The 27,629-nt window shown below is 60.7% G+C and overlaps 1 protein-coding gene across 1 annotated transcript in view; it reads right to left on the bottom strand.

Annotated features, from left to right (window-relative positions):
- HMCN2 (hemicentin 2) overlaps positions 1–25,987 on the bottom strand; it is a 37,316-nt gene extending 11,329 nt beyond the window's left edge. The window contains exons 1-47 of the mRNA XM_076355255.1: positions 25,753–25,987; positions 24,767–24,837; positions 23,600–23,758; positions 23,226–23,348; positions 22,208–22,379; positions 21,742–21,848; positions 21,415–21,535; positions 21,053–21,316; positions 20,737–20,881; positions 20,317–20,438; positions 19,949–20,221; positions 19,700–19,841; positions 18,953–19,080; positions 18,581–18,694; positions 18,265–18,414; positions 17,383–17,577; positions 16,894–16,989; positions 16,391–16,515; positions 15,966–16,110; positions 15,709–15,821; positions 15,282–15,438; positions 14,902–15,064; positions 13,256–13,383; positions 12,996–13,104; positions 12,460–12,629; positions 11,778–11,873; positions 11,483–11,659; positions 8,518–8,637; positions 8,186–8,347; positions 7,545–7,826; positions 6,760–6,927; positions 6,478–6,591; positions 6,197–6,283; positions 5,509–5,700; positions 4,880–5,053; positions 4,240–4,353; positions 3,836–3,978; positions 3,509–3,659; positions 3,072–3,290; positions 2,689–2,802; positions 2,434–2,621; positions 2,144–2,240; positions 1,687–1,848; positions 1,161–1,274; positions 911–1,042; positions 294–437; positions 33–192 (exon numbers count right to left, since the gene is read on the bottom strand). Coding sequence (XP_076211370.1) covers positions 33–192; positions 294–437; positions 911–1,042; positions 1,161–1,274; positions 1,687–1,848; positions 2,144–2,240; positions 2,434–2,621; positions 2,689–2,802; positions 3,072–3,290; positions 3,509–3,659; positions 3,836–3,978; positions 4,240–4,353; positions 4,880–5,053; positions 5,509–5,700; positions 6,197–6,283; positions 6,478–6,591; positions 6,760–6,927; positions 7,545–7,826; positions 8,186–8,347; positions 8,518–8,637; positions 11,483–11,659; positions 11,778–11,873; positions 12,460–12,629; positions 12,996–13,104; positions 13,256–13,383; positions 14,902–15,064; positions 15,282–15,438; positions 15,709–15,821; positions 15,966–16,110; positions 16,391–16,515; positions 16,894–16,989; positions 17,383–17,577; positions 18,265–18,414; positions 18,581–18,694; positions 18,953–19,080; positions 19,700–19,841; positions 19,949–20,221; positions 20,317–20,438; positions 20,737–20,881; positions 21,053–21,316; positions 21,415–21,535; positions 21,742–21,848; positions 22,208–22,379; positions 23,226–23,348; positions 23,600–23,758; positions 24,767–24,837; positions 25,753–25,987 — 7,037 coding nt within the window. The remainder of the gene's footprint in view (positions 1–32; positions 193–293; positions 438–910; positions 1,043–1,160; positions 1,275–1,686; positions 1,849–2,143; positions 2,241–2,433; positions 2,622–2,688; positions 2,803–3,071; positions 3,291–3,508; positions 3,660–3,835; positions 3,979–4,239; positions 4,354–4,879; positions 5,054–5,508; positions 5,701–6,196; positions 6,284–6,477; positions 6,592–6,759; positions 6,928–7,544; positions 7,827–8,185; positions 8,348–8,517; positions 8,638–11,482; positions 11,660–11,777; positions 11,874–12,459; positions 12,630–12,995; positions 13,105–13,255; positions 13,384–14,901; positions 15,065–15,281; positions 15,439–15,708; positions 15,822–15,965; positions 16,111–16,390; positions 16,516–16,893; positions 16,990–17,382; positions 17,578–18,264; positions 18,415–18,580; positions 18,695–18,952; positions 19,081–19,699; positions 19,842–19,948; positions 20,222–20,316; positions 20,439–20,736; positions 20,882–21,052; positions 21,317–21,414; positions 21,536–21,741; positions 21,849–22,207; positions 22,380–23,225; positions 23,349–23,599; positions 23,759–24,766; positions 24,838–25,752) is intronic.
- Between the last annotated feature and the right edge of the window lie 1,642 nt (positions 25,988–27,629).

The raw sequence follows: 27,629 nt of genomic DNA, 5'->3' as shown, positions 1-27,629 counted from the left end.
CCGTGGGGTGGTTCCCCCCGCCCCAGACTCACCGGGTGCCCGAAGGGGGCTGCAGCCCCAGAGGCTGCCCGTCCTTCAGCCAGGAGATCTGGGGGGTGGGCTGCCCCTCCGCCCGGCACTCCAGCCTCACCCCTCCGCCCTCCAGCACGCTGTGCTCACTGGGGACCCCCACACTGGCGATCCGGGGTGCCACTGCACCGAGAAGAGAGGGAGGCTGAGGAAGAGGAGGAGGAGGAAGGCTCCCCTCCGAGGGAGAGCCCGCGGGGACCCCCGCTGCCCCAGGAAAGCCCTACCTCGCACCAGCACCATGAAGTCCTTGCGCGTCTCGGTGCCTGGGCCCTGCACCAGGCAAGTGTATCGGCCCTGGTGGAAGGGCTGCAGGGGGCTGAGCTGGAGCTGGCCCCCCTCAGACACCAGGCCCTGCTCCGGGCTGCTCTCTGCGAGGAGACGGGGCGAAGGGGACTGTAGCGGCACTCCTCCGCCAAGCTGTCCCCAGGCACGTTGTCACGCTCCCCCCTTCCGATCCCCAGGACCCAGGTTTGGAGGTTGGGGCTCTGCAGAGTGGTGTGTTTGCACCGTGCATTGCTGGAGCTTTGCAGAAGAAAAGAGCCACTGGTCTGGGGGCAAAAACCCCGTCCCAGCGGGTAGCCCAAGGGCTGGCACCCAGAGAGCTCACCCCCACGTCTCTCCATCACATCCCATTGTTTCAGCCTCAGGAATGAATCTGAGGCCACTTAAAAACATGCAGGGAAAATGCCGGCCCCTTCATGCTCTGCCTCCTCCCCTGTGGGGTCCTGCAGTTCTCTCACAGCAGTATTAGAAATGGGGAAACTGAGGCAGGACTGCTTCAGGCAGGGCAGTGGTGAGGCTTGGGATAGCAGCCTGGCACTGCATCCCCCTCTGCACATACCCAGTGGGCTCCCGTCCTTCAGCCAGGTGACGGTGGGTGCAGGCACACCGGTGACTTGGCAGGTCAGGACGAGGGGGCTCCCCACGTCGGCATCCAGCGTCTCCTGCTGTCGGTCCTCGATGCTCCAGGGTCCTGGGGAGGAGGAGCAGGGATGGGGTGTGTGAGCAGGAACACGCGGACCAGAGTTTGCCATCAGCTCCTTGGTGTGCGCTCGGGGAGCGGAGCTCCCGGCTGAGCCCTTGCCGCTTACCATGGACGGTGAGGATGAAGTGCTTCTCGTCCCGGCCGGCCACATTCAGTGCCACGCACGTGTATGTGCCCGAGCTGGAAAGCTGCAGGCGAGGGAGCTGCAGCACCCGCGAGCCTGGAAGAAGAGGAGAGCAGGGAGTCAGGGCAGGCTGGAGCCGGGACCGAGTCTGAGCCACCGTGCCAGCAAGCTGACCCGTCCCCCTGCAGCCGGCCAAGCTCCACGCGAGAGGTGTCTGGCCATCAAAGTCTCTCTTTGAGGTCCGAGGCCTCACTGAGCACAGCAGGGAAGAGTGCTGAGCTCCTGGGGAGAGGCAGCGCAGAGTTTGCAGGATGCAACCTTGGTCCTTTCCAGAAGGGATTACTCGGCAGTAAGTTATTAGCCTGTGGTTACAGCTGAAAGTCTGAGCTCGAGTCCCGCATGTGGCATCCAGAGGGGCGAGTTAGGGGAGTTAGAGCCTGCCATCAAGAGCCAGCAGCCGTGCCAAGCCCTGGGGGACAGGCTGTCATCCTTGCTCATCCCAACATACCTGGGGTGACTGTCACCTCCTCACCAAGCCGCAGGACATGGCCATCCTTGTACCAGGTGATCTCCGCAGCGGGGTGGGATTGGACATCACACACCAGCGAGATGCTGCCGTTGACGATGCTGTCGATGTTTTCGGGGTTTGTGCCCATGATCCGGGGTGCTTCTGCTCCGACACACCCCAAAAGACAGTGCCAGAGGGGAACCATCACTGTGGAGGCTGAGCTTTCCCCAGGGCTCCCTGGGAGGAAACTCGCACCAAGCACCTCGCCTGCTTGGAGTGTGCCGGCACCTCGACCTCCTCGCATGGGGCGAGCGTGACAAGCACGGGGGGATGGAGGCAGCCACACAGTTCAGGAGCCACAGGAGACTCCAGCTGGCAGAGGAGGAGGAGGAGGAGGAGGAGGAGGAGGACGGGGGTAAATCAAAGACCCAGGGAAGGGTCACTGGGGATGCCTTACCCTGCATGGTGAGGGCAAAGTGCTTCTCAGCTGACCCAGCCAGGTTCTCAGCCACACATGTGTAGCTGCCCGTGTCACCTGCCTCCACCGCGGCCACCTGCAAAGGGGGAGCAGAGCCCCACTGAGGGCTGCACCAAGCCGGGGAGCTACTGGGGTTCCCACAGTAACCTCAGCACCTGGCAAGACCAGGGCAGCCTCCTCCTTGGGGAGGGAAGAGTGCCCTGTCCCCTCCACCCAGTGTCTCCCATGTCCCCTCCTGACACAGCCACCCTGCCCAGAGGGACACCGACCTGCAAGACTGTGCCACCCTCCAGGAGCTGGTGCTGTGGGCCGACCACAATGGGGACATCATTCCAGAGCCAGGACACCACGGGCACCGGGTACCCAGTGGCTTCACACTTGAAGCGGACGGTGCCATTGATGGTGGCCGTCACCTCCTCGGCCAGGTCCTCCGTGCCACCGTGGATGGCCGGGGCAGCTGGAAGCAGGCGGTTACGGGACTGCTACGTGCCTCCATCCACTCCCTGCCCCGGTCCTGTACTCACTCAGCACCTCCAGCTCGTAGTGCAGGCGGTCCTGTCCCGCCGCGTTGGCAGCCTCGCAGGTGTACCTGCCTGCGTCCTCCTCCTGCACCGCGGGCAGCTGCAGCACCCGGCCCCCTGCGGCGCAGGGCAGGGGATGGGGAAGGCTCTGCGGGGGCATCGGAGGGTCCTCTCCAACCTCCCCCTCCCACCTTGCTGTGCACTGACCCCCACGCAGCCCCAGTGACACGGTCCCACTCCTGCAAGTCCCACAGGTGTTGTGCGTGTTGGCAGGAACAAGGGGACAGAATCCAACCCCCCTGTGCTACATATGCTCTCAAACCACAGAGCTGCTACAGGAACCCCGCCCCCCCGCCAACCAAACAGTGAGGGTCCATGCCCATTACCTAGCAGCATCAGCACCCCCGGGCCGGGGGAGAGGGGCTCCCCGTCCTTGTACCAGGTCAGCCGGGGGGGTGGGATGGCACTGGTGTCGCAGTAGAGCGCAGTGGGCTGGTTGAGGATGGCCTGCCGGTGCTCCGTCACCTCCCCATCCTGGTCTTCCTCCCGGTAGAAGATCTCAAAGGTTTCGTTGGGGCTCGTCTGCTGCTGGAAGAGGGGCGGCACTGCAGGGACAGGTTGTGGTCAGCTGTGGGGACCCCCGAGGTGCAAGCAGAGCATCTGCCCAGGCCTGACCGGGGCCAAGGAGATGTCTGTTTTTCCAGCAGATACAAACTCTCTTCCTGCTCACCTTGCTCTGCTCCCATGAGGGACCCCACTAAGGACCCCGCCTCTTGCTGAGACACCCGCTGTTCCGGGCACTGGCCAGCCACCCAGGGCTCACCTTGGACATGCACGATGAAGTCCCTGTCATCTTTGCCCACGGCATTGGTGGCCACACAGGTGTAGTGCCCTGAATCTGAGACGCTGGCTGGTTTTATCTGAAGGACCTGCCCCTCGCTGAGGATCTGGAGGTGGCCGGCACTTTCCAGGAGCTGCACGGGGACCCCAGCCACAAGGTAGGGAAGAAACAGAAGGACAGGAGGAGGATTACACACCCCAGGAGTGGGACGGAGCCCAGCCAGCCATATAAAGGGCATCTTCCCACTCCATCCACCTGGGAGGGTCCCCAAAACCAGCAGCTCCTCCCTGGTTGCAGTTAGGGCCTCACCTGCTTGTCCTTGTACCACCGGATGGTTGGCTCGGGCACAGCCCAGGTCTCGCACTCCAGCGTCACCGTGCTGTTGACCCTGACTTTTACCTCTTTCATGGCAAATTCCCCCAAAGGGTCATCTCTGGCAATCCAAGGAGGAACTAGTGGGGAGAGACGACACAGCTGGGATGAGAGAAGAGCCCCCAGAGCTCTTGCTTTTGGTAGCTCTTGCTACCCTTTGCCCTCACCAGGGTAGACCAGAGGCGTTTTGGGGCCATGTGCTGATATGTGTGTGACAGCACCAGCTGCAAGAGGAGCAGCTCCCCAGGGTGAAGACATGGGAAGGGAGGGAAGGGGCACTGGCCCAGTTACAGTGGTAGGGTTGCTGCAGGAATTAGGAAGGACATGGAGAGCTCCCGCACCCAGGACCTTCACGGAGTAGTTCTTCACGGCCTCCCCGGCTTTGTTGGCCACGATGCAGCTGTACGTGCCCGCGTCCTCTTCCTGGGCATTCAGGATCTGCAGCCCATGGCCACCTGGGCAAAGGGGGTCTCCTGAGAGGGTCGCCACTCACAGCCACAGCTGTCTATCCCCATGCAGCACAAGAAGACATCTTAAGGGACCTGCTGATCACCTGCAAGCCTGACTTGAGGGGGTCTAGTGCTCTTCTAGAGCCCAGTTTTCAGGCTTATAAAAACCAGTGCTGTCTCACTGATCATAGAATCATAGAATCATTAAGGTTGGAAAAGACCTCTAAGATCATCGAGTCCAACTGTCAACCCAACACCACCATGCCCAAGGTGGTGGGCACCATGCTCAAGAAGGCACCACCTCCTTGATGCTGCCAAGGAGGCTCTAGCTATTTTCAGACAATGCGGCACATGGAAGAGCAGCATCCACCTGATGGCCCTAGCCCCTCGGGTCCTGCAGGACAATGACTTCTCACCATCCCACTGCCCTGGACCACACCCAGACACAGAAAAAGCCCCACCCCACTCCCCCAGGCATGGACCAAGGGGCCACACCGTAGTCATGCAGAGCCTGCGGACACTGCCACAGTACCAGGGAGCAGTTGGACGTTTCTAGAGGCTTTGAGGGGAACCTCATCCTTGAGCCAGGTGATGTTGGGATATGGGTATGCCAGAGCCTCGCAGACCAGGGAGATGGGGTTGTTGATGATCACTGTGACTTCTTCTGCAGCAGCATCGCGGGCATCTCCAGCAAGTGTGGGACTGGCTGCAGAGACGTGTTTGCATGGCAGATCAGCATTAGCACCCACTTAGGATTCCTGATGTTTCATCCCCCCCACCAGAGAGCATGATCCAAGTTCAGGGAGTTGGACTTGACCACAGCACGTGAAATGCACAGCACGTACGGCACAAGCCCAGCTTCAGCTTCTGCCCTCCAAAAGCACAGGGGACACAGAAGACATTCTCCACCCTTCCCACGAGCCATCATCAGAGATGGATCCTGCACCATCAGAGATGGATCCTGCACTAGATGGGCCCTTTATGTTCCTTCAAGAGGTCTCACGAGGGCTTTCTGGCAGGTCCAGGACATCATACCATGCTGCTGGCTGTAGGGTTAAGGGATCCTCACCACCTACCTGGGGCAGGCAATTAAAAAGCCCTCTAAGTCCATGTTCCCTGCTCACACCTGAGACTCTGCCTCCATCCAAAGGCATCTCGTACCCGAAACATCTAGCAGGTAGTGCTTGGTTTGACTCGCCACAGAGCTGGAGGCCACGCAGGAGTAGCGGCCAGCATCAGACAGGGAGGCTCGGGGGACGTGGAGCACGGAGCCATCAGGGGAGATGGAGAAGGTGTCTCTGCTGGGCAGAGGGTGGCCGTCTTTCAGCCAGGTGATCTTAGGCTGGGGGTTGCCTGTGCGGGGTGGAAAGCAGGTTTTGGCCTTCGTGCAAAGTTTTTCCATGCTTGCGCACAGCCTGACCGGGGTCATTGCGCTGGAGCTTTTCTGAGAAGCAGGGACAGCAGCCCAAATCCAAAATTATCATGATCTGGATCAGGTTTTTAGAGCCTGCTGGATGACCCAGCAAGAATAAAGAAAACTGTCCTGAGTAGGAGTTGATTAATTATTCCCATCACTAAAGGAGAAACCAGATTAGAGGAATTTTAGCTCCATTTGGGAAAGATTGGAGCTTACGTCGTGGAACAAGCTCCCCGTGTGGCCCCAGCACTTCCCGGACAGCCCAACTGCAAAGCCAGGAACTATCCCAAAACACCTCTTCAGCCGATTTCAGCTATTTTCATGTCATCGACTGGCGCCGTCCATTCACTCCACGCCCTAAAGGGAGACTCAGGTCCCTGAGCCCCATCTCCCACCTGCTCACACCACCTCCGCTCCCCGCGTGATGCTCACCCACAGCCAGGCAGGACCAGGTGACAGGGTGGCCCTCGGGAACTTTGATGGTCTCTTCTTCGTCTGCGTTCTCGATGTGGGGAGGAACTAGGAACACAAGCCACCGGCGACCTCAGCAGCCAGCCAGCTTCGCCGAGCCTCCGAGTTCACATGCTAAGGCATGAACGACTCTGGTACTGCAGCTCCCACCATGCCCAGTCTTAACTCATGACTGTCCCTGCAAGGGTGAAGCTCTGAAATCCCACCAGGAATCCTGCAGCAGACGGAGGACCCCTCCTTACCTAGGACCTCCACGTCGAAATGCCTCCTGGCCTCCCCAGCTACATTGCTGGCCAGGCAGGAATAGCGGCCACCATCCTGGGCTCGTGCACGGGTGAGCCTCAGCAGCCAGCCCCCTGGAAGCATGGAGCAATGAGGTCTCAGGGCCATTATCTAGGCACCAACCCATCCCAGCAGTGCTCCTGCAGGGCTGGAGCTCCACTGCATTTAAACCCATCAGCATTTGGGGCAAAATGTGTTCCCAAAGCTCCCATCTCTCACAGCATCCATGCCTCGTCCCTAACCTGAAAGCACGTGCGTGTGCTCGCTGGGGGTGATGGGAGAGCCGTCCCAGGACCAGGTGACTGTGGGCAGGGGAACGCCAGTGGCCTCGCAGGTCAGCATCAGGGCTCCATGCAGAGACACACTGACATTGGTTGTCGATCCTGATCCTTGAATGAACTCAGGAGGAACTGGGGAGACAGAAAAGGATGGACATCCATTTGCAAAGCAGCCACCAAGACAGCAGAGGAGCAAGGCAAAGGGGGTGAACTGAGTAAACCCAGCTTGTTCCCACCCTCCTGCTCATACAGTTTGAGGACACAAGCCCAGAAGGACCATTAGCATCATCTGAAGTTGTCGACTTTGAAGGTATTATGGGACAGGTGACCCACAACAAGTATGTGCCACCTACCTGCACCCCCAAGCCCAGGCTTACAGGTGTGACACCATGCTGGCCACATGCCCTGAGCCACCTGAGGCCTTTTCCAGTTCAAGTGCTTGGTACCTTGACCCATGAGGTTTCCCCAAGTCCTTGGAAAGTAGATGACTTTATAAAATGTGAGATGGTCTGCTCTGACGGCCCTGGAAAGACTCCTGCCTGATAGAACATAGCAGTTCTACAGCTATGTTGCCTGGAGCATCCCCTTCTGACCCAAGACCTTCTATGTGTTGGGTTGTCCAAGGTCTGCTTCATGTCAGGTTGTTCTTTGTGCTTATGCTGCATCGAACGTGTAGTGGGACATCACCGCCCTCCTGAGCCTGCTTGCATCCACATCCCCCAGCCGCCAGCCCCGTCCTGCACCCTTACCGTGCACCGCAACGTCAAACTCCCTCTGCTCCTGCCCCGCCACGTTTGCCACCAGGCAAGCATAGCGTCCTGCGTGGGCCACCTCTGCCTTGGAAATGCGCAGCCGCCTCCCCTGCTCCATAAGCAGGAGCTCATCCCCGCCGGCCACAGGCTGCCCATCCTTCACCCACGTCACTGTGGGTGGTGGTGTCCCCATGGCCTCGCACTCCAAAACTGTCTCGCCAGCCTTGATGACAGAAACCTTCCTCGGGGCTTTGCTGCTGCCCTGGATCCTCAGCAGTGCTGCAGGCAGAGGGACACAAGGTGGAGGCGATGCTGTAGCAACTCCCTTGGCCGTATGCAAGTGGATATACAAACGCCATCAGTGTGGACAGCGGCAGCAGGAGGGCGAAGCAAATGCGAACGGGTGCAACTAGCGCAATTGGGCTGCTGGAGTGAAAACCAGCTGCAATCAGCTTGGAGCCAAGAGGAAACCCGGAGGGGCAAAGCTGACCCAGCTAGCAGCATCCTTTCCCAAACACCCAAGGCAGCAGGCAATGGCTGTGAACTTTTAGGTCCAGCTGGACCTTGCATTGAGAGATATCATGGCACCTTCAGCCACCCCCACAGGTCCTCTCTCCCTCTGGAGCCCCCCAGCTCACCGTGCACCTCCAGGCGATGTTCCTTGCTGCTGCTGCCGGCAGCATTCCTGCACTCGCAGGTGTACGTCCCCTTGTCCACCAGCCGTACCTTCTCGATGTACAGCATGCTCCCTCCCGTGGACACCAGCTTTGGGCTCCCAGGTTGGGCAGAGAAGGGCTTACCTGCCGGGGAAGGAGACAACAGCCTCTCTCAGATTCCCAGCAGGACCAGTTCCCACCCAGAAGCTGGACCCTGCCCAGCATAAAGCACTCCTTGCTCTGAGGAGACCAACATCTCTCTGGTGGGTCAACACATGTGTGGGGAGGGATGAGGCTGAGGAGCAGGACCCTACCGTCCTTCCACCAGCTCAGGGTGGGGAAGGGGATCCCGTGGCACTCGCAGGCCAGCCTGACGGACTGCCCCTCCAGCACAGACACGGCAGCGGGCTCTGCCGAGGAGAAGGACGGGGGCACTGCAGGGGACAAGAGGAGAGGAGCAGCTCGCTGATGGCACTGGATGAGAGGGGAGGAGCAGCTCCCTGACGGAGCTCCGTCCTGCTGGCTACACACCACCCGCAGCTCCTCTGGGCTTCGCACAAAGAACCAGTAAGCCTCCCCTGCACTGGCTCCATGTGGAAATAATAATCTTGATTCTCCAGCTATTAAGCAAGTGATGCTTTTAATTGCACGTGGCCTACAGCAGAGGACGACCAAGGATCCCGCAGCAGCCACACAGGCAGGCCAAGCCCAGGTTGGCCAGACACAGCCTTATTAGGTAGCACTGCTCACTGGGAAGGTTACCTAACTCTTTCCATTATCAGATGCTGTTCTCAGTTGCTCATAAATACAGCTGGATGGAAAATGGTAACTCCTTCCCATGAGGGATATCAATTTGTAGAAGAAAAACCCCAACACCCAGAAACCCCTGAAAAACAAAAACAGCAGAACCCAAACAATCCACCCAAGCCAGGACACCAGACGTGCAAACATTTCCCTGGGAAGGGATAGCAGGAACAAGCCCGGATCAGGAGAACTGGACTTTCTCCACTCCCTGGCTACCTGCCTGCAGGACTTCCACCAACTGGCCTAGAGTATCCCTGAGAAAAGCCAGGCCCTGGCTCAGCAGATGTGCTGAGCGGGCCGGGAGGCTGCAAGGATGCTCGAATCGAGTGAGCAAAAGCGGTCGGCGTGCCCGTCCTGGCAGCAGCCTGGGAACCACCGCTGGCATCCTCCCAACTCAGGCAGGGGGAGAGAAGGGGGACGATACCTGCAGCGACCGCCACACTGACTAAGTGCAAAGGACAGAGAAGCCCTGGCAATGGCAAGGAAATCCCTTCACTCTCCTGCCCGAATTTTGGAAAGACACCTCTTGTGCATTGTCACTGAAATCTCCCCCCGAGGCTCATGCAAACATTGGCTTTTTCCCCTCTAACACCCATTCCGGTGGGGATTCCCTGCCACCTCCAGCTCCATTGTTTTGCAGAGCTTTAATATTTTGGGCTTAGCGTTTTCCAAGCCAGTTAACTACCCCAGGTACATATTACACATATAAACAAATGGTATGTAATATAGTATATATATGTGTGTGTATACACACTATATTTGCTCCCGATGGGCCATTTCAGCCGTGGTGGCCCTTACCCCACACGTCGAGGTTGTAGTGTTTCTCTGGGCAGCCGGGCACCTGGCACGTGTACCTGCCCGCATCCTGCACGGTGGCTCGCCCGATCTGCCGGAGGAAGCAAAGACACTAAGATGCTCTGCAGCAGAGCTGGACCCACGCAGCCCCTCCATGGGGGAATTTTGTGCCAGCAGAAGCCATGGGGATGGGATCAGCGTGAGGGGTGGGAATGATGCTGAGCCATGGGCAGCAGGGAGGGACACCCCCTCCCTCTGCACCCACTCTCTCCCAAGGGTGGGGGGGGGGAGACGGGAGTCTTCAGAGCCCCGTTTCCCTTCCCATCCTCCGCAATACTCCAAAATGTCACCTGGAGCACGGTCCCCTCCGCAGACAGCTGTATGCCCAGCTTTGGTGTGAGCAAGTTCCCGTCCTTCAGCCAGCGGGAGCCCTGAGGGGGGACCCCAGGGGCCGGGCACTCCAGGGTCACCGGCTGGCTGATGATGACAGAGACGTTCTCCTCCTCACCCAGAGCAGTGGGGGGCACTGGAAAACAGATCGACAGGGCAACACCTTCCCCGAGCCACCCTCTTTGGTACCTCTCCCTAGGGCTGGGCCCCACAGCCCTGTGCGCTTGCAAGGGGACGTCGGAGCAGCCCCATAGTCCCGAGCACCGCCTCCAACCCCACAGCCACGCTGCTGGGAAGGGGCTGGGGATGCACGGGGGTACTTACACCGCACCTCGAGGGTGGCCTCACGTCTGTCCTCCCCCACGGCGCTGCTGGCTACACACGTGTATGTCCCCGAGTCCTGGACGCGAGCAGTGGGCAGGGACAGCATGCGCCCGCCAGAGAGGGTCTGTGCTTCCCCAAGACGCAGAAAGAGCCCAGATGAGCATGAAACCAGAGAAACTCGCAGGCAGCTGGGCTGCAAGCCGGCAGGCAGCAACAGGGATGGCTGGGTGTGGGCATAAGCCTGCCTGGAGCCCATCCTCATCACATCCCGGGGACCCTCTGCCCGTCCATGCCCCTCGTGGCAGGAAAGCCCAGCGCAGGGCTGAGCAGGTCCATGCTCCCATGGACCAAACATGGGGCAGGTCTGGGCAACTTTGCACCTGCTCAGCTCCAGCAATTGTTTTGTTAAAAGCCAGAACAAGGAAAAGGAGCATCTTCCTGGAGAGACATCCCCAGTGAGCCCCCCGTTCCATCAGGAGCTGTCTCACCTGCGGGCCACCCGCCGCCATGCTGGGCACCGGATTGCCGTCCTTCAGCCACAGCAGCACCGGAGCTGGGGTCCCCGTGGCATCGCACTCCAGCGTCACTGGCTCATTCACCACCACCGTGAGGGGGCTGGGGCCAGCTGTGATCTGCGGGGGCACTGGGGGGGCATAGAAACATCACCAGGAACAGCAGGAGCGGGGTGGGTGGGAGACACCACGGTGTGGACCAGGCAATACCCATCCATGGGGCCATGGTTTTCTAGGACATTATTTGGGATGAACACAGGGGACTGCATGGCTGGAATTGTAAATGGGGCAGAGGACAGGGGCTCTACTAAAGCCATTTTCCAGGGACGTGTCCCGAGGGCTGGGACAGCCCCATTGGTCCCATGCACATACAAGAGGTGCCGGGGCGGGGGGGGCGGGGAAGCACCCAGCTCTCAGGCAGCTGCAGTCCTTCCCCTGCTCACCGTAGACTCACCAGACACCTGCAGGCTGTACCAGAGCTCAGCGACACCGGCCACGTTGGAGGCCATGCAGCGGTAGGTGCCGGCGTCGGAGAGCTGGGCACGGTGGATCTCCAGGCACTTCCCATCCCTGGACAGGGTCCGGCCCGGTCCAGCCAAGAGCTGCTCATGCCCCTTGTACCAGGCAATGTCTGGAGGGAAGCAGGGAGCAGAGCTCTAAGGAGCGACGCTGCTGCCCCTCTCACCAAGGGGACCCAGGGAAAGGCCCAGGGACACATGAGCAAGAGCCAAGGGAGAGGATCGACTCACCGGGAGCAGGCAGCCCCGAGGCCAGGCACTCCAGGGACACCGTGCCATTCTCCAGGACAGCCAGGTCCACTGCGCTGGGTTCGATGTTTGGAGGCACTACAACCCAGCACGCACAGACATTGGCTCTGCATGGCCCAAGCCAGCTGCAGCCACACAGTGCGGTGCCGTGGGGCACGGCTGGGCTCACCGGGGGCTCTCAGCACGCACCAAGTCCTGGGAGAGCAGCGGCCAAGGCTCACTCCCCGCTCTGGGAGGGGACCGCATCATCACATGGTACCACTGCTGCTCCCCAAGTTAGCTAGCAAATTTGTTGCCCCCTGGCATGAGATATTCATCCTTCCCAGGGCAGGGGGATCTCTGCTCCTTGCCTGGTTTCTTACCTGGCACCTTCAGCATCACATCCTGCGATGCTGACCGAGGGATGCTCTGGCCAGAGGGGCTGGGAGTAGACCCTCCACCGGGAAGCACCCATCAAGGATGGATGCTATGGTTTCCCGCGGTGTCAGTGGCCATCAGCTCTCACCCTCAGGTTGAGACCAGCAAAGGGCAAGATCCCAACGGATCAAGCTAGTGACCCTACACCTCTCAAAAAGCAGGGCCAAGAACACCTGCTCCTTTGGCTAGCTGTGTCCTCCCTGACAGGTGGATAGATAGCAGGTCTCACCCCAGATGCTGCACTCACCTTGCACCAAAACCTGCACCTCTGCCTGGGCCACCCCTGCCCAGCTGCTGCCCTGGCAGATGTAGAGCCCTTCGTGGCTGAGCCCCACGCGAGTGATCAGCAGGGTCCCACCGTCCTTGGACACCACCGCACCGTCCCGTTCACCCAGCAGGTGCCCATCCTTCAGCCACCTGTGAGGAGGGGGGCAGGCAGCAAGTCCTTAGTCTGTCCCACCACCCCCTGGCCCCCGTTTATGCCCACCGAAGGAATGAACAGCAGGGTGCTGACAGTGAGGACTGTCCCCTTGTCACCTGGAAAGGGGCTGGCAGTGCCCAGACCACTAGGAAGAGCGGGATCCCAGGGACAAGGAGGAGGACTGATGCTTCCCATCCTAAGGGACACCCCAAGCTGGGGTCTCCATCACGCATCCTGAGCCCCCATCCCAATCTCTGCCACAGCGTTGCACGCTGGGCTGCAGAGCACCCCCAGGGAGTCACGCAGCCCCAAAGGGAACTCAGGGGGACATGGGCAGGATCCCCTGACTCTGCAGTACTCACTGGATCTGGGGTGTGGGGATGCCCATGGCACGACAGTGAATCCTCAGGGAGTCATTGGCGACGGCTGTCAAGTGGCTTTCCCCATCTCCGATCAGCAGCCGAGGGGGAGCTGGGGGGAAAGGGGACCTGAGGCTGGGACCACCCTCGGGACCCTGGCACAGGAACACGGGGGCAGCTGAGGGCTTGGAGGGTGCAGGACCCCGGTGGTGTGTTAAGACCCACAGCCTGTGGGAAGAGCATTTTAACCAGCGGACATGAACCTTGGACTTGCAGGCTGTAGCTGAGGGTGGCGTTCCCCGCGGCGTTTGTGGCCGTGCAGGTGTAGAGGCCGGTGTCTGTCACCTGGGGCTCGGCCAGCCGGAGGGACCCCGAAGGGAGGACGCTGTACCTTGGGGGAGAGGGAACAGAAGAGCTGGATGGGAGGAACAGCCATGTCCTCCGTCACCAACCCCTGGGCAGGAGCTAAGGGCTGAGAGCTCACCATCACCTTGAGAAAGCCAAGAGAAGGTCCCCAGGGCCACCTCCTGCACAAGGAGGGCAGCAGAGCTGTCCACAGGTGCAAGATCCCTTTTCTCAGCTCCTGCGTGAGCTCAGCACGAGGCAGCAGTGTGAGCCACCCACGCGGGGGGTGGGGGGGCTCCCTGTGGAGCATGGCCCCTGCAGCTGGAGCTGGCCATGCTCTCGCTCCCAGTACCGTCTGTGCTCCACAGACATAACATCATCTCAGCCCACGGCCGCAGATTCCTCCCCGTGTGCTCCCATAAATCACCCAGGCACATGAGGACAAGCCAGCTGAGACGTGGGGAGCAGCACAGGTCAACCAGGAGCAGCCATGGGAAACCAGACAAGAACGACAAGGCAACACAGTCCTTCAAGAAGAGCAAAACCAAGATGCCTTCCTGCTTCCCCAGGCCACAGCAATCCTCAGGTGCAGGGAAAGAAGTGATTAACCCCCAGATCGGGGCCAATGGTTTTAGGGAGCCCCTTCCAGTGTGGTGCTAATGTGCTAAGAAAGCAGCTCCTGCTTCCAAGGGGGAAGACCAAGGCACTTGATAAACAGGTATCCAACCACTCTCCGGGTTATCTTCTCTCATCAAATGGCATTAAATGACTGTCCCATCGCTGCCATCAGCCTCAATGCCATCAACAAGTGAATTTGGCCCTCCAGAAGTCACCCACTGGAACAGAACTGGCCTTTAAACCCATGTTCCAACACAGACAAAGCCACTGCTGGGCTCACAACTGTGTTTCTGCCAAACCTTGGCCCAGGAACATTTTGACGCCTACGGCCCACGAAGTCACCCTGACACGTGGGCTGCGAGGAGCAGGGGAGGCTGCAGCCTCCCTGGCTACCCGTCCTCCGCTCCACGCTGCTCTCCTCCTCCTCCAGACCTCAAAACTCCTCCTCCTCGGTGCCCTGCAGCCACCTGGGTGCAGAGCAGCGTCAAGCCCCAGTCCAACAACCTCCCGCAGGGATCCGCCATCCCCAGGCACGTCCTTGGCCTCATCATCTCTGGCACTGCGACGGCACGAGGCAGGAATGTGCACAAAGGCGGACGGGTGAGTGCGGTCAGGGAGCTCTGCTGGGGCCGCCTTCCCTTCCCAACCCCAACCTGTGTTCAGGGTGAGCGTGCAAAGGGTCGGCAGCAGCTGCTCCATCCCAGCAGATGTTTGTATGATGGAAAAAAAGCCTGGTGATTCTTGCTGTGCTCTCTTTGAAGAGCAGCACTAATGCTGTACTGCTCAGCTGCCTCTGCTCCTGCCAGAGCATTGAGCATCAGCTGCTCAGTACCAGGGATGACCTTCATAGCTCCCCACTGCTGCCACCCTTCACAGACCTGACATCCCTCGAGGGAGACACACAACACCAAGAGAGCACGGCCCCGGCACCCACAGCCCTCCTTACCTCGCAGTGGCGAGAGGCAGCGGCTGAGACTTCTGGGTCCATACCACCAAGGGAGGGGGATAGCCTTGAACCTCGCAGGGCAGGGTGGTCTCCTGCCCAAGCACAGCCAGGATGGTTATGGGGTCCAACACCTGCGATCCGTTAACGGTGATCCTGGGCTTTGCTGGGCAGAGAGGGAGCGCGGCTGGTGCAGGAACACTTCAGGTGCCCCACAGCCCTCATTGCTGCTCTTCCCATCCCACAAACCCATCTGGCACCTGGCTAGGTGACCCAAAAAAGCTAGGAGAGTCCCCAAGTCATGATCTTCCTGCCAGCCACCCTCCAGCCCTCCAGAGCTGCTTTACTACGAGCTGGCGCCAGGGCCAGTCCCAGGCACTCACTGCTGACGGAGAGCTGCATCTCCCGGCTGGAGAAACCTGCTGCATTGGTAGCTGTGCAGAAGTAGGTCCCAGCATCCCCAGGGGAGGGTGAAGGGATCAGGAGGGTCCCATCGGGGTCAAGGTGGTAGCGCGGGCTCAGCAAGATGGGCTCTGTGCCCTGCAGAGGAAAAAGAAGGGAGGAAGGAAGACAGCAGAGACTCTCCCATGCGCTGAGCATCCCAAGGGCAAGAAGAGGGCTCTGGACCCGTCAGAGCAAGCTACCTCCCAGTCCTGGCTTCCCAGGGCACTTGGTGCCACCTCCTCGGGCAGCCGCAGCCACAGCCACACTGGCGAGCTACGTCCCCTCCAAACACGTTACCCCACACCCAAGGGTGACCCATTCCCCGGCTGGCAGCAGGATGGCAGCCTGCCCGTCCCTGTCACCTACCTTTGCCCAGGTGACAGTAGGGGGGGGCACGCCGGTGGCATTACACCGCAGGGCAATGGCCACTCCCTCGGTGGCAGTGATGAGGACGGGGCCAAGCTCAATGCTAGGAGGAACTGGGAAGGAAGAGAAGCACCTCAGCCTGCATGGTCGGGGCCACGTCCACCAAAGAGAGAGCGGTGCTTTGCAGCTTAACAAGTGTGGAGGGCACCCGTCCCCATTCACTGCAGTGCAGGGACGCCCAGCACCCTGCCACTCACCATGGATGACCAAGGACACGTCCTGCCTGTGCGAGCCGAGGGCGTTGGTCACCTCGCAGGTGTACCTCCCCGCGTCCCCCGGCGACGCCTGGTCTATGTGCAGGCTCCCATCAGCCCGGACGGAGTAGCGGCCGCTCAGGGCTACCTGGGCACGGGCAGAGAGCAGGACAGACGGGGAGGTCGAACATTGCCGTATCACTGTGTCTTTGGGGCATATCTAGAAACCAGTCCTTGAGCAGTAGGAACATCCTGATGCAATGATGAACCCACATTACCCTCCCAACCCAAATGCTCCCCTGGCATCTTCCACCAGCAGCTTTGGCCCCAGGAGGTTGAGGCACCTGTCCTGCAGCAAAGGCCCTGCCGCAGGGCCACATTCATGGCTGCGCACCCACCCACCATCCCAGCAGGCACGGAAGCCTCACCGGCTGCCCGTCCTTCAGCCAACGGCGGGCTGGGAACGGCCTCCCAGCCAGGATCACACAGGGCAGTGACACGGGCTGGCCTGGGAGCATGCGGACCACAGGGGATGCAAGAGCTATTTCTGGGGCTGCTTGAAAGAGCAGAAAGGGAAACAATATTAACGGGAGATAAACTGGCCAGGAACACTCAGGAAAACAGATCTGGATCGCCTTTCTTCCAAGGTCCAGACCTTGGCTCGGTACGGGCTGGCTCCAACATTCAGATCCCCCAAGAATTTGGGGATATTCGTCTACAGTTTGGGTTCAAGCACGTGTCAGTACATTAAGCCAAAGAGGTGGAAGAGCATTATCCAAACCCTGCGCTGGGGGAGGGTTTGCTGAGCATTCACCGCGGCTGGCTTGGGAGCAGATGTGGCTGCACGGCTCTGCCGCTCACTCACTGCCGGCACAGCCAGTGCTGGCAGCAGCCAGGATCAATACACCAACAAAAGCACGTAAAAGCAAACCGTGTCCGGTGACTGCAAGCTTGACCTCTGCTTGGATTTTCCCAAACTCGTTCTGGGCTTCACAGATGTAGACAGCTTGGTCATCCAGCGAGGCGCCTGGAGAATGTCGGGGAGAAGCCTGAGCCCAGCAATGCCTGAGCCTGGAAGGGCTGGAGAGCCCCGAGCAAGCTCCAGGACGGGGTGACACCACCCTCCCTTGCCCTGCCACCGCCTCTGAGGGGGGAGAGACCCTGCAGCACTGGAGGCTTGCAGGCTGTTACAGCACAGCTAAGCTTGCACAAGTAAAAAGTGCAAATAAACCCACTATATCAATGCTTTACTACTACAAAAAGAGTGGGCGTGGGGGCTAATCCCAGTGCTGGGACACCAGCCTGCAGCAGGTGGGGGGAAAGCACCCAAGTGTGACACTGTGTAAGCATGCACCCGGGCGGGATGCCCACACGTGGTCCCCGCCACGCCAACGCACGCTTGTACGCTCAGCTCTCTTACTGTCGATGAGGAGCTCGGCAGCCTCCAGCTGGCTGGAAAGACCATGCGGCCCATGCCAGCCCATCACGGGCTTCCCATCCTGCCGGGACCAGGCGATCCGTGGCGGGGGAGAGCCCTCGACGCGGCACAGCAGGCTCACGCTCTCTCCGACCTCGACCGTCACGTCCCCCAGGGGCTCAGGAAAGTGAGGGGCAGCTGGAGAGAGAGCAGCAGAGAAGGGGCTCGGGCAGGTCCGACACCATGACTTCCCCACAGCAGGCTCTGTGCACAGCCAAGCCCGGAGAAGAGATGGGGCTGCAAAACCCACGAGCCAGGTACCCTGAAAAGTTACGAGATTGACTTAGAGCATTTGGTGTTTTTCCAAAGCTGTTATAGCCCTTGCAGTTTCCATCCCTTCCAGTTACACGCAGCATCCCCCTGGCTCAGCAAAAGCTCTTGCACTTTTCTACCTTTAACTGCTTCAAGCCTTACTGCCCCCAACTCAGAACCTCCTCTCCTCCTCCTCCCCAGGTTCTTCCATCCCTTCTGCCTCCCGTGGGAAGCCCTGGGCACCAGTTGGGGTACCTGGATTTTCAGACACAGAGAAGCCAGCCCCCACCTCCACCTAATCCCACTAATTGTGCTTTGCATCCCCAGTCTTGCCCCAAGCCGTCGTGTCCCATGCAATAGCATCTGCACTGGTCTTCTGCCACTTCTTGAGTCTCTTCCCTCCTCCTGACCCTTGGAAATCCCACCAGGCTTTAGCCTGCTTGTACCGAGCACCGACACCTCCACACTGGGAAACCTGGGAGCTGGGGGCAAGAGGAGCCTTGGGAAGCAGCAAGCAGGAGCTGAGCCGGGAGAGAGAGCGATGGAGATGGGCTTGAGTGCTCAGCGACTTACACCCCACGTCCAGCACAGTGCCATCAAAGGCGACGCCGACCTCGCTGAGAGCCTCGCAGATGTACCGCCCAGCGTCCTCCTCCCGCACCGCCTGCAGCCGCAGGACAGCACGCTGGGTGCTGGGTGGGAACACCGCCACCACCTGCTCACCTGACCCAAGACCCCCCACGTCAGCATGCCGAGTGCCTCCGGGGGTCCCTCCCGCCATCGGTCCAGGGGACCCTGCGTGTGGTGTCCCTGCAGGGTGGCGGAGGGTCCCCGGTGCACGGAGGGGGTTTGCTCCCCAGGTCTGTCCCACACCTTTTGTCTGTCTCACCTTTGTACCACATGATGTGGGGTGGGGGCACCCCCGAAACCCAGCACTCCAGGGTCACATCTTCTCCCACCAGCACCTTCAGGCTGGGCGTCACCGCCAGGACGGTGGGAGGCTCTGCACCACAGGGACAGAGATGGCTTCAGTGACTCCCTGCAGCACTGGGTGTGGTGCCATTCACCCCAAGGGGAGCCCGGAGCCCTGGGAGCTGCCCCCCAACACCCTCCATCACAGACAGCCCCATCCCATAGCTCGCGTGCCACAAGGTCCCAGCCAGCAGCCAAGGGACAGCAAGGAGGGATAATAAATCCCTCCTGCGGCAGCTCTGAGCCCGGACCCTTCCCGGGATGCTGCCGGCCGGCGGGGAGCAGGTACCGGTGAACTCCAGGGTGATGACTTGCTCATCCCAGCCCAGCGTGCTGCTGGCGTAGCAGCTGTAATTCCCCGCATCCTCTGGGGTGGCAGCCCTGATGTGCAGGGTGCCCTGCGCATCCGTGAAAATCCTGCGGCAAATGGGGAGAGAGGGAGAAACGAGCCCTGTGAAAATGGAGCCGGTGAAAAATGTGATGAAATAAGTGAGCGGGCTTAAGGCCATCCCGCACACGTGGTAAGTGCTGGGCATTTGATAGATGTGGGTTATACTTAAAGCCAGCTACATCAACCACTGCAGGGAAGGATGTTGCTTTGAACCAGGGAAAAGCATTGAGAATTGGGCTTTTTCATCTCCAAAGTAAAAAAAAAACCTTCCCCAAAGTCCACTCCAGCACTCACAGCCTGACACGGGCAGGGAGGTGGAAGCCAAAAAGCAGAAGAAATTAAGGGGAAGCACAAGGAGTATTTTGAGACTTGAGCGCACACCGGGTGTGCAAAGCACCTCGAGTCCCCTCGGTGGGGATGGTGACCTGGATAAGGCAGGATGACTTAAAAATAAATGTATGAAATTAAGGCTAGCAGCATGCCAACCATCTCAGGTGCACGTGTTGGGGATATTGCAATGCTTTCCTCTCTTCAGAGCTATGGGCAACCCCAAGCCCCTCTCCTTCAGCCCGTGCATCCCTGCAAGGGGAGCACCATCCCCAGTAGGACAGGGAGGATGAAGGCACCCAGGTCCCCACGCGTTACCTCTCGTCCTGCTCCAGCGCCCAGCCCCAGCGCTTCCAGGCGGTGTGGGGCGGGGGGTGGCCCCCGGCCGTGCAGTTCAGCCACAGCTCCTGACCCCTGCTGAAACGCTGGGGGCTGGCGTCGACCTTCACCCACGGCGCCTCTGCACAGGGTTGGAGAAGGGCTCAGCCCCCGGGTGCCATCGGCCGCCCTCCCTCCCACGAGGCAAGGCATCACCCCAGCCAGGGTCCCACGAGGGGCAGAGCCTACCCTGGACAAGGAGCCAGAGGGAGGCGGTGGCGGTGCCGTGGGCGCTGCGTGCCGTGCACTCGTACAGGCCCCCGTCCCCTGGCTGCACGCGGCTGATCTCCAGCGAGTGGTTCTGCAGCAGCCTGGTCCGGCCATCCCCCGGCTGCGCCACCTTCCCGTCCCAGCTCCATGTCAGGTTGTAGGGCACATCGCTCAGAACCAGGCAGGACATGACCACATCTTGGCCCGGTGAAGCCGTGATGTTGCCCGGGGCTATGAGACGTGGCGGTGGCTCTGCAAACATGGCACGCCGGGGTGAAACGAGCCCATGCCTAGCTGCAGACCCGGAGACCCGCAAGGCACCAAGGCTTGGCACGAGCAGTCCCCACCTGACACAGAGACGTAGGCACGAGCCCGTGTCGCCCCGACCTTGCTCGTGGCTGTGCACTCATAAAACCCTTCGTCACTCTTGGACACCGCAGGGATCAACCAGCTGATGTTCCCCCAACCCCTACGAAAAGGGAGATTACAGGGCCACCCCCACCCCAGGGCACCGGAGCTGGGGCCACCGTGCCACCACCCTGCTCCAAATCCCTAGGACTCTTTTCCATCTGAGTCAGGCAAATGGATGTACCCTCACAGCATCACACGGATACGTCCTTCAGGATTTTCCTCTGCTGCCTTGGGATGCTCAGGACATGCAAGCACCCAGCCAGCACACAGCATCCCCCCGGCAGGCAAAATACAGGGGGCTGTTGCTGCCCACAGAGGTCCATCATAGAGCCCACTGGGCCAAACTGGAGGCTCACCTGAAGAGCCGCTCCTCCCCAAGCTTCATCCTACCCCGGCTGAGCTGCAGGCGAAAAGGGACCTCGCTCCGCACAGAGCAGGAGATCAGTTGCGGTTCGCGGTTGTAAGCCTGAATCTTGCTGGAGATGTTCACTTTGGGTAGGCCTGGAAGTAGTTGTGGACACGCACACGTATAACACTCCTCAGGAGCTCACCAAGAGCTGCACTGGGAAGCAGGATAAAAAAAATACCCAACCAGAAACCAAAGCAGAGGTCGTGCTGGAAGGAGCCTCTGGTCCCTTCTCAGCACCCTTGAGGAGCATGGGGACCACTCACTGGGGACCATGCTGGTGTAGGTGACAGCGGAGAGGCGGTGCAGGGGGTGGTTCTGGGCGTCTTCACCCTTCACCTTCAGCAGAAAGTCACCCGGGGGGACATGGAGCGGCGAGCTCACCCAGAGCTGCCCCGAGGAGGTGTTGGAGAGGGGCCGCGCGGGCCGTGAGAGGAGGGCATGGCCAGAGGTGTTGAAGAGCTCGATCTCCTGCAAGTGCCCAGGCGGCTTCAGGCCAGTACAGTTCACCACCACGGAGATGGGCAGACCTGGAGGGAGGGAAGGGAAAAAAACAACCCAGCCACATTCCCAGCTGCAAGAAGCCCAGACGCAGCATCCGTGCACCCCCAGGCAGCACCAGCCTCACCCTGCACCGGCCGCTCCCCAGGCTGGCTGGCGTCAAAGTCCGGCTGGGTGGAGAAGCTGGCTTGAAAATTAATGTTGCTGATGCCTGTGATCCTCAGCGAGTGGCGGCCACTGCTCTGGGTCTGGAAGCGGAGCAAGAGGTGCATGCCGAGGGCAGGGGAAGGGGGAGGCGATGAGGAAGGGGGGGAGGCGGCAGCCAGCCCCTTCCAACCTGCTCACATGTCCTCTGCCTGGCTGGAGGTGGATGGGGGAAAGCCCATGCCTAGCCGGCTGAACATCCATCGGGGGATAGGTAGGGGACAACGTGCAGGATTTGCCACCAGCCTACCGTGACCGACCACATCCCTGGCTCGTGGGGCTCCACGGCCACCACCATGGCTGAGTTGGGGATGCTGAGCAGTTCCTTCAGACCTTGGCCTTTCTCGAGGACCTTTCCTGCAACAGCGAGTGAACCTCCAGGATGGGCGACCCGGCTCCATCCCCTGGTCCCTGCAGCTGGCCAGAAGCCCCCTCCCTCGGGGCTCACCACGGTGCAGAGCCCATCACACAGCTCTCACAGCCAGGGCAGCAGAGAAAACCCTCCTAAAACCAGAAGCAAAGCCAAGCCGGGAGGGGAGCAGAGCAGATGCGCTTGGTGCTTAATGAGGGCTTTGCAGCTCATTGCTTTTTTATTTACGTTTTCAGCGCAGGGTTTGGCGATCCCCATGCCTGCCAGCTCCCATTTGTCCCGACATGAGGGCTCTCTGGGAGGCAGAGCATCACCCCCCACCTGTTCCCCTCCCCTGGGCTCCTACCTGCCGGATCCCGGACCTCGATCCCTGGGGCAGGGCCGCTCAAGGAGATGGTGACCTCCTTCAGGCTAGGGTCAAAGGGGACAGGCCACGTGTGCTCCCCGCCGTCCTCGTGGTCCGTGGACAGCAGATGGACCTTGGAGGCCTGGATGGCCTCTTCCACCCACTTCAGCACCTGGGGGCACATGGGGGAGGATTAACCCAGATCCCCCCTCACCACCCATTTCGGGGCCATTTTGGGAGCAGGGCTGTATTGCACTGGGTCAAAATCTCAGGTATGGTTGCAAAACAGTGCCTGGGCAAAGGACCAGCCCCAGCTGGGTCCAGCAGGTGCCAGCACGAGGGCGGCACGGGGACGGGTGGGCAGGAGGTAACAGCCCTGGCTGAGCCCCACTTGCTACGGGCAGGTGCAAAAGGAATTGAGTAATTTGGTGTAATTGTTATTGCCAGGTGGCTCCTGCTCAGCCGCTCGGAGCAGGCATGTTATTACCCCCCAGCTCGCTCATGGGAATAGACACCATTAAAACACACAACTGCCAGAGGTTGGGCAGGGGCTGTTGCTGGGGGTCTGCTGGGAGATGCAGCCCAGTAATGAGCAGAAAAGCACTTCTCATCTTCCTCGGGTCTCTGAGATTTCATGCCGGTCAAGAGCTTCAAGGGCAGGGACAGGCAGAGAGGCTCCTCTCCCTGCAGCCAGGCCATCAGCCCGATTCCCGGGGTGCTGAGAGCAACAGGAGCGCCCCAGCTTCAGGCTCAGCCCCAAGCAGACAGCTCCCCTCCACGGGGCAGGCGAGTCAGCTCATCCCAAGGATCACGCAAGCAGCCCAGCAGCAAGCTTGGGAGCAACCAGCCTTCTCCAGCCCTCGCTTTGGCTTCAGGCTAAAGCGGGGCTCGCAGAGCAATCTGGAGGCGCCTTGGGCACGAGGATTAACCCCAGGGAGAATATAAGAGCAGCCGAGCCAGGCTGGACCACACGCACCTCGGCCACCCCGTCTCTGCTCCCACAGGTCTCCCCGCTCACCTCTGTCACCTGCTGCTTGTCCAGGTGGAAGATCTGCCCGGAGCTGGTGGCAGCAATGCGCTCATACACACGGTACCCGGGGTGGCTCCTGTCCCCACAGTCCCCCGTCAGCACAAACACCACCTGCCATAACAACAGTCCCCGTAGCATCACACATAGCCATGGGGTGTCTGTCCATCCCAGGGAGGGGATGAACCTAGCATCCACCACCCCCCAGTACATCGAGCCAGCCCGGGGGATGCAAAATCCACCCCACTGACGGGCAACGTAAAGGGGTTTATTGCTGCGGCTCATTGCCAGGAGCTGCCATTGTGCTGCTTGCAGCGTCCACCCAAGCCGGCTCTCGCAGGAGGCCGGTGAGCAGCGCTGCTCACCTGGGTCTGCTTGTGCTGCAGCAGCCGCAGCAGCTCCTCCTGCTGCTCGTAGTCCTTGGCCCGAGCATCCGAGAAGACGTAGACAAAGGAGCCGGGGTGCGAGACCTCCACGGCCAGCCTGATGGCTCCCACGCTCATCTCCGGGCAGTCCCCTCCGCCCTGCGGCACACAGTGAGGGATGTGGCACAGGCACCAAGCCACCCAGCGCTCAGCCCTTCCCTGCTGGGCTCCTGGCAGGATCCCACCCAGGGTCTGCTCGTGGGGAGGAATTGCACCAGTTTGCTGGAGTCAGCCCAAGCGCAGCCAGAGCACCATTATGGTACTGCAAGGACATGCAGGATCACAAGGACCCGTCCCTGTCTCACTGCTAATGATGATTAAACCACCCATTTGGGGATCCAGACTCACAGAAGCCGCTGGCTTCCCACGAATGCCTTTAGCGGGCACATTCGTGCCCACCCCAGCCCGTCACCCCCCCACTTGGCAGCAGAACCGGCCACCCCAGGCAAGCGCAGAGGCACAGCGAGGACCAGCTCCTGCTTCCATGGGGCTTTGCACCTCGAATGGCTGTGAAACCATTTGCAGCCGCAGCTTTACACCTCCTGCCAAAACACAGCTGCATCCGAAGGGAAACGCCACAGGGATTTAGCAATGCACGGGAGGCAGGGCAGGAGCGGGGACAGCTAAAACATGATTAAACTCCTGGAGAGCATTTCATCTGGCAGAATGCAGCTGAAATCGTTTTTTTAAAAAAAAAAAAAAAAAAAACCAAACCACCAAACCAAAAAACCCCCTCAATTTTCAAACAGCACTTCTAGAAGAAGAGATTTCTGATTCCATGGAGAGTTTGTGCAAACTCTCCCGGGCAAAGCATTCCCACTTTGGGACAAGAGCTGTGAATCGAGAGGGCTCCGCGCCGTTAGAGGAGCCTGGGGCACAGCGCCAGCGTTACCCACCCTCTCCGCTCCCACCCCGGTGTGGTCAGTCCCCAGCAAGCCCAGCTCAGCCCCGAGCCCCCGCCACACTCCTGGGGGATGCCAGGCCCAGAGGGATTGCTCCCAGGACCCACCACTATGCAGGAATGCAGGGCCAGGCTTCCCACCAAGCGCCAAGGGCTTACACACCAAGCCAGCCATGGAGCAGTGCCACAGGGCTGAGGACGCCTACCTGGACGTGGAGCTCCCGCAGGCGCCGCTGGAAGAGCCGGGGGTCCACGGTGAGGGTGGCAGGTCCCACCTCTGCAAGCACACCGGCACCACCGCCTCAGCCTCCCCAACCATCGGCACCAGCCTCCTCCGGTGCCATGCTGCCAGCACTCCCAAGCACCCCCCCCCCGGCTTAAACACCCTTACAGGACCTGCGAGACTCGGGGTTAAGCATCTACCCTGGCTTGGCACCAAGCGAGACATGGATTTGGGCAGACCGGCACCGTGCCCAGGGGCACAGCCTGCCCCAGGGAAGCTCTCGGCCAGGGTGAGCTGCAAACCCGCCAGGGGAGGCTCCCAGCAAAGCGATGCCAAAACCCATTTACTGCCTCTTCCTCCTTCCCTGTCCGGCTCCAGCAATTTTCATTCAAACTCAGTGTTTCTGCTGAAAATGAAGCCTCGGTCCCGCTCTCCTTGTAGGGGGTTGGGGCTTTTCTGGAGAGCAGCTGCTATTTATGGGTGTGCACAAAAATCCCAAGGCAAAGACTGGGACAGAAGGAAACTGTTCTGGTAATGCAGTAAATTACCAAAACCTCTTAGCAAGTGGTGCTTTTATTGAGGCAACCTGGAAGCACGCTGTGGACTTGTACAGAAATGCCCCCCCATGATTAGACCGGGGAGATTGGGACAGGCTGGAAGTAGAAAAGCCACCCACAAGCGGGTACCAGCATCACTGGGATTAATCCGGTGAGAAACAGCTTGCCCCGTGCCCGCAGGGCAGCTTGGGGATGGGAGCCCCTGCCCAGCACCGTGCCCTTGAGCTGCGGCTCATCCTGTGCTGGCATCCCCATCGCAGCGGTCACTGGGGCATTAAAAAGGTGGAGAAGGGACAGTGCAGGCACTTGGAAAGTGCACGCTTCAGCCCCAAACCCATCCAGAACCGCACCCCAGCCCCCCACAGCCCCGTCTCCCGGCAGGACATGTGCCCTTACCCTGTCCCAGTCGTACCTGGGTCGTGGAAGGGGACCAGCGCGTAGTTGCTGATGGGCTTCGTGCTCCTGCTGAGCATCCGCTCCAGGATGCGCGAGGCCCCGTCCATCACCTGCACCAGGTCGTCATACATGGAGCCGGTGACATCAAAGACGAAGGCCAGGGTGGCCCCCCCTGTGCTGGGGGGGGAGTCAGCGAGACTGGGGGCCAGCAGCAGCCAGAGACCCACAAACACCCCTCCGTGGGGTGGCATCGTGGGGGAGACCTTTGGGTGCCAGGGACCCCTTCTGTCCTCACCCCGCTCCTTCCCCCAGGCCCCCTGGGCACCCGTCCCCGCACCGAGGAGGGACACGGGGTGCAAGGGGACACACGCGGCAGGGCCAGAGCAGGGACCCCGGCTGGGGGACGCCCAGCCGCCCGCAGCTGCGGACCTGCTCCTCCAGCGTTCAACTTCTGGCAGGGAGGGAGGGAAAACAGGACTTTTGGAGCCAGCGGCGTGGTGGGGAGGTGGGTGGGAGCGGGAGGAAGCCGGGATGGGGATGCGGGGATTGGGAAACAGGTCCTGCAGCCCATAGGATTGTCAGAAACACTGCCCAGGCCCCCTCCCCTGCCCTGACCCCCCCGGCTCAGAGAGCCCCCCGCTTTGCCGGGCGGAGCCAGGGGTTAGGGGAGGACACAGGGGCTCGCAGCTGAGCGCCTGCGGAGAAACCCTGCCAAACCTACGGCGGGGGGGAGGAGAGCCAGCTGCGAAAGGGACCCCGAGGAAGCAACCCCCCCTCCGCCAGGCAAAGGGCTTTCTCCGGAATAGGGGTCTGCAGTGGGGCTGGGGAAGACAAGGGGCTCTGGGGGGGCCGGGGGGGCTCCCCAGCGCAGCCGCCCTGGGAATGGGGAGCAAACAGCCACACAAAGCGCAGACAAAGCCAGAGCCAGGGCAAGAGCTGGGAAAGGCAGCCCTTGGCCGCGAAAGGCAGCCCTTGGCCGGGAGTGCTGGCTGGGGGCTGCCCCGGGGGCGGCAGAGCTTTTCCTGGCTCCCCTTGAAGCGGAGCGCTGAGCTCATGGCCGCTCCGGAGGGATGTTCTGCTCTTGCTCAACTCCCCCCCAGCGGGACCCAGGGAGAGGCCGTGGCCAAGGGCCGGCTCCAGGTGAGGCTGTGCACCGAAGGCCGAATCCTGCCCCGGGCTGAGCACCCCTCCTCTGGCCCCCAGCGCCTCACTGGCGTCAGCCCCACTCCTCCCAGACACAGGGGCTGGGGGCTATTAGGGACCACCCATCCCACATCCCCACACACAGGACAGTGGGACCCTCTTGTGCATCCCTCTGCCCCACACGTCCCTGCAAGCCTGGGCTCAGCCCAGCCCGGTCCCGGGGTGGGCAAGGACACCCCTTTAAAGGCTGAGCCGTGAGCTGTGCTGGTGGCCTGTCCCCCTCCTGTCCCACAGCCAGGGCTGTGTGCTTGCATGCAGCCGCTCACCTGCAGCCCCTTGTCCCCCCCAGGCTTTGTACCCCCAGCCCCACGCTCACTGCAAGCTCGGGGGGGGTCTCCCACCCCACTGTGTCACCAAACCTACTGCAGAGCATCCCCAGCCAGTGTCCCTGTGCCCCGACTCCATCCTGCACCCCAGCAGTGAGCACCTCTCTCCAACACTGCTGGCACCATGAAACCTCAACAGCTTCTCCCCATCACCAAATTGATCCCAGCCAGCCCTTCCCACACCCACCAGTGCTCCCAGTCCCAGGAGCACCTGCACTAGCTGGGCTTTAACCCCATCCTTGCTGGTGGTTAAAGCACAGCAAAGCCAGGCACAGCCTCTGGGTAACCACCGCGGTTTGGAGCCTGCGCCCGTCCTCGCCCGCTCCCCGGCACGGGGGATAAATCCCCGGGTGCCCCCCACCGT

The sequence above is a fragment of the Aptenodytes patagonicus genome, chromosome 18 (genome assembly GCF_965638725.1).
Source record: "Aptenodytes patagonicus chromosome 18, bAptPat1.pri.cur, whole genome shotgun sequence".
In the NCBI taxonomy this organism is placed as follows: Eukaryota; Metazoa; Chordata; class Aves; order Sphenisciformes; family Spheniscidae; genus Aptenodytes; species Aptenodytes patagonicus.
This window is presented reverse-complemented; position numbering and strand designations above follow the sequence as displayed.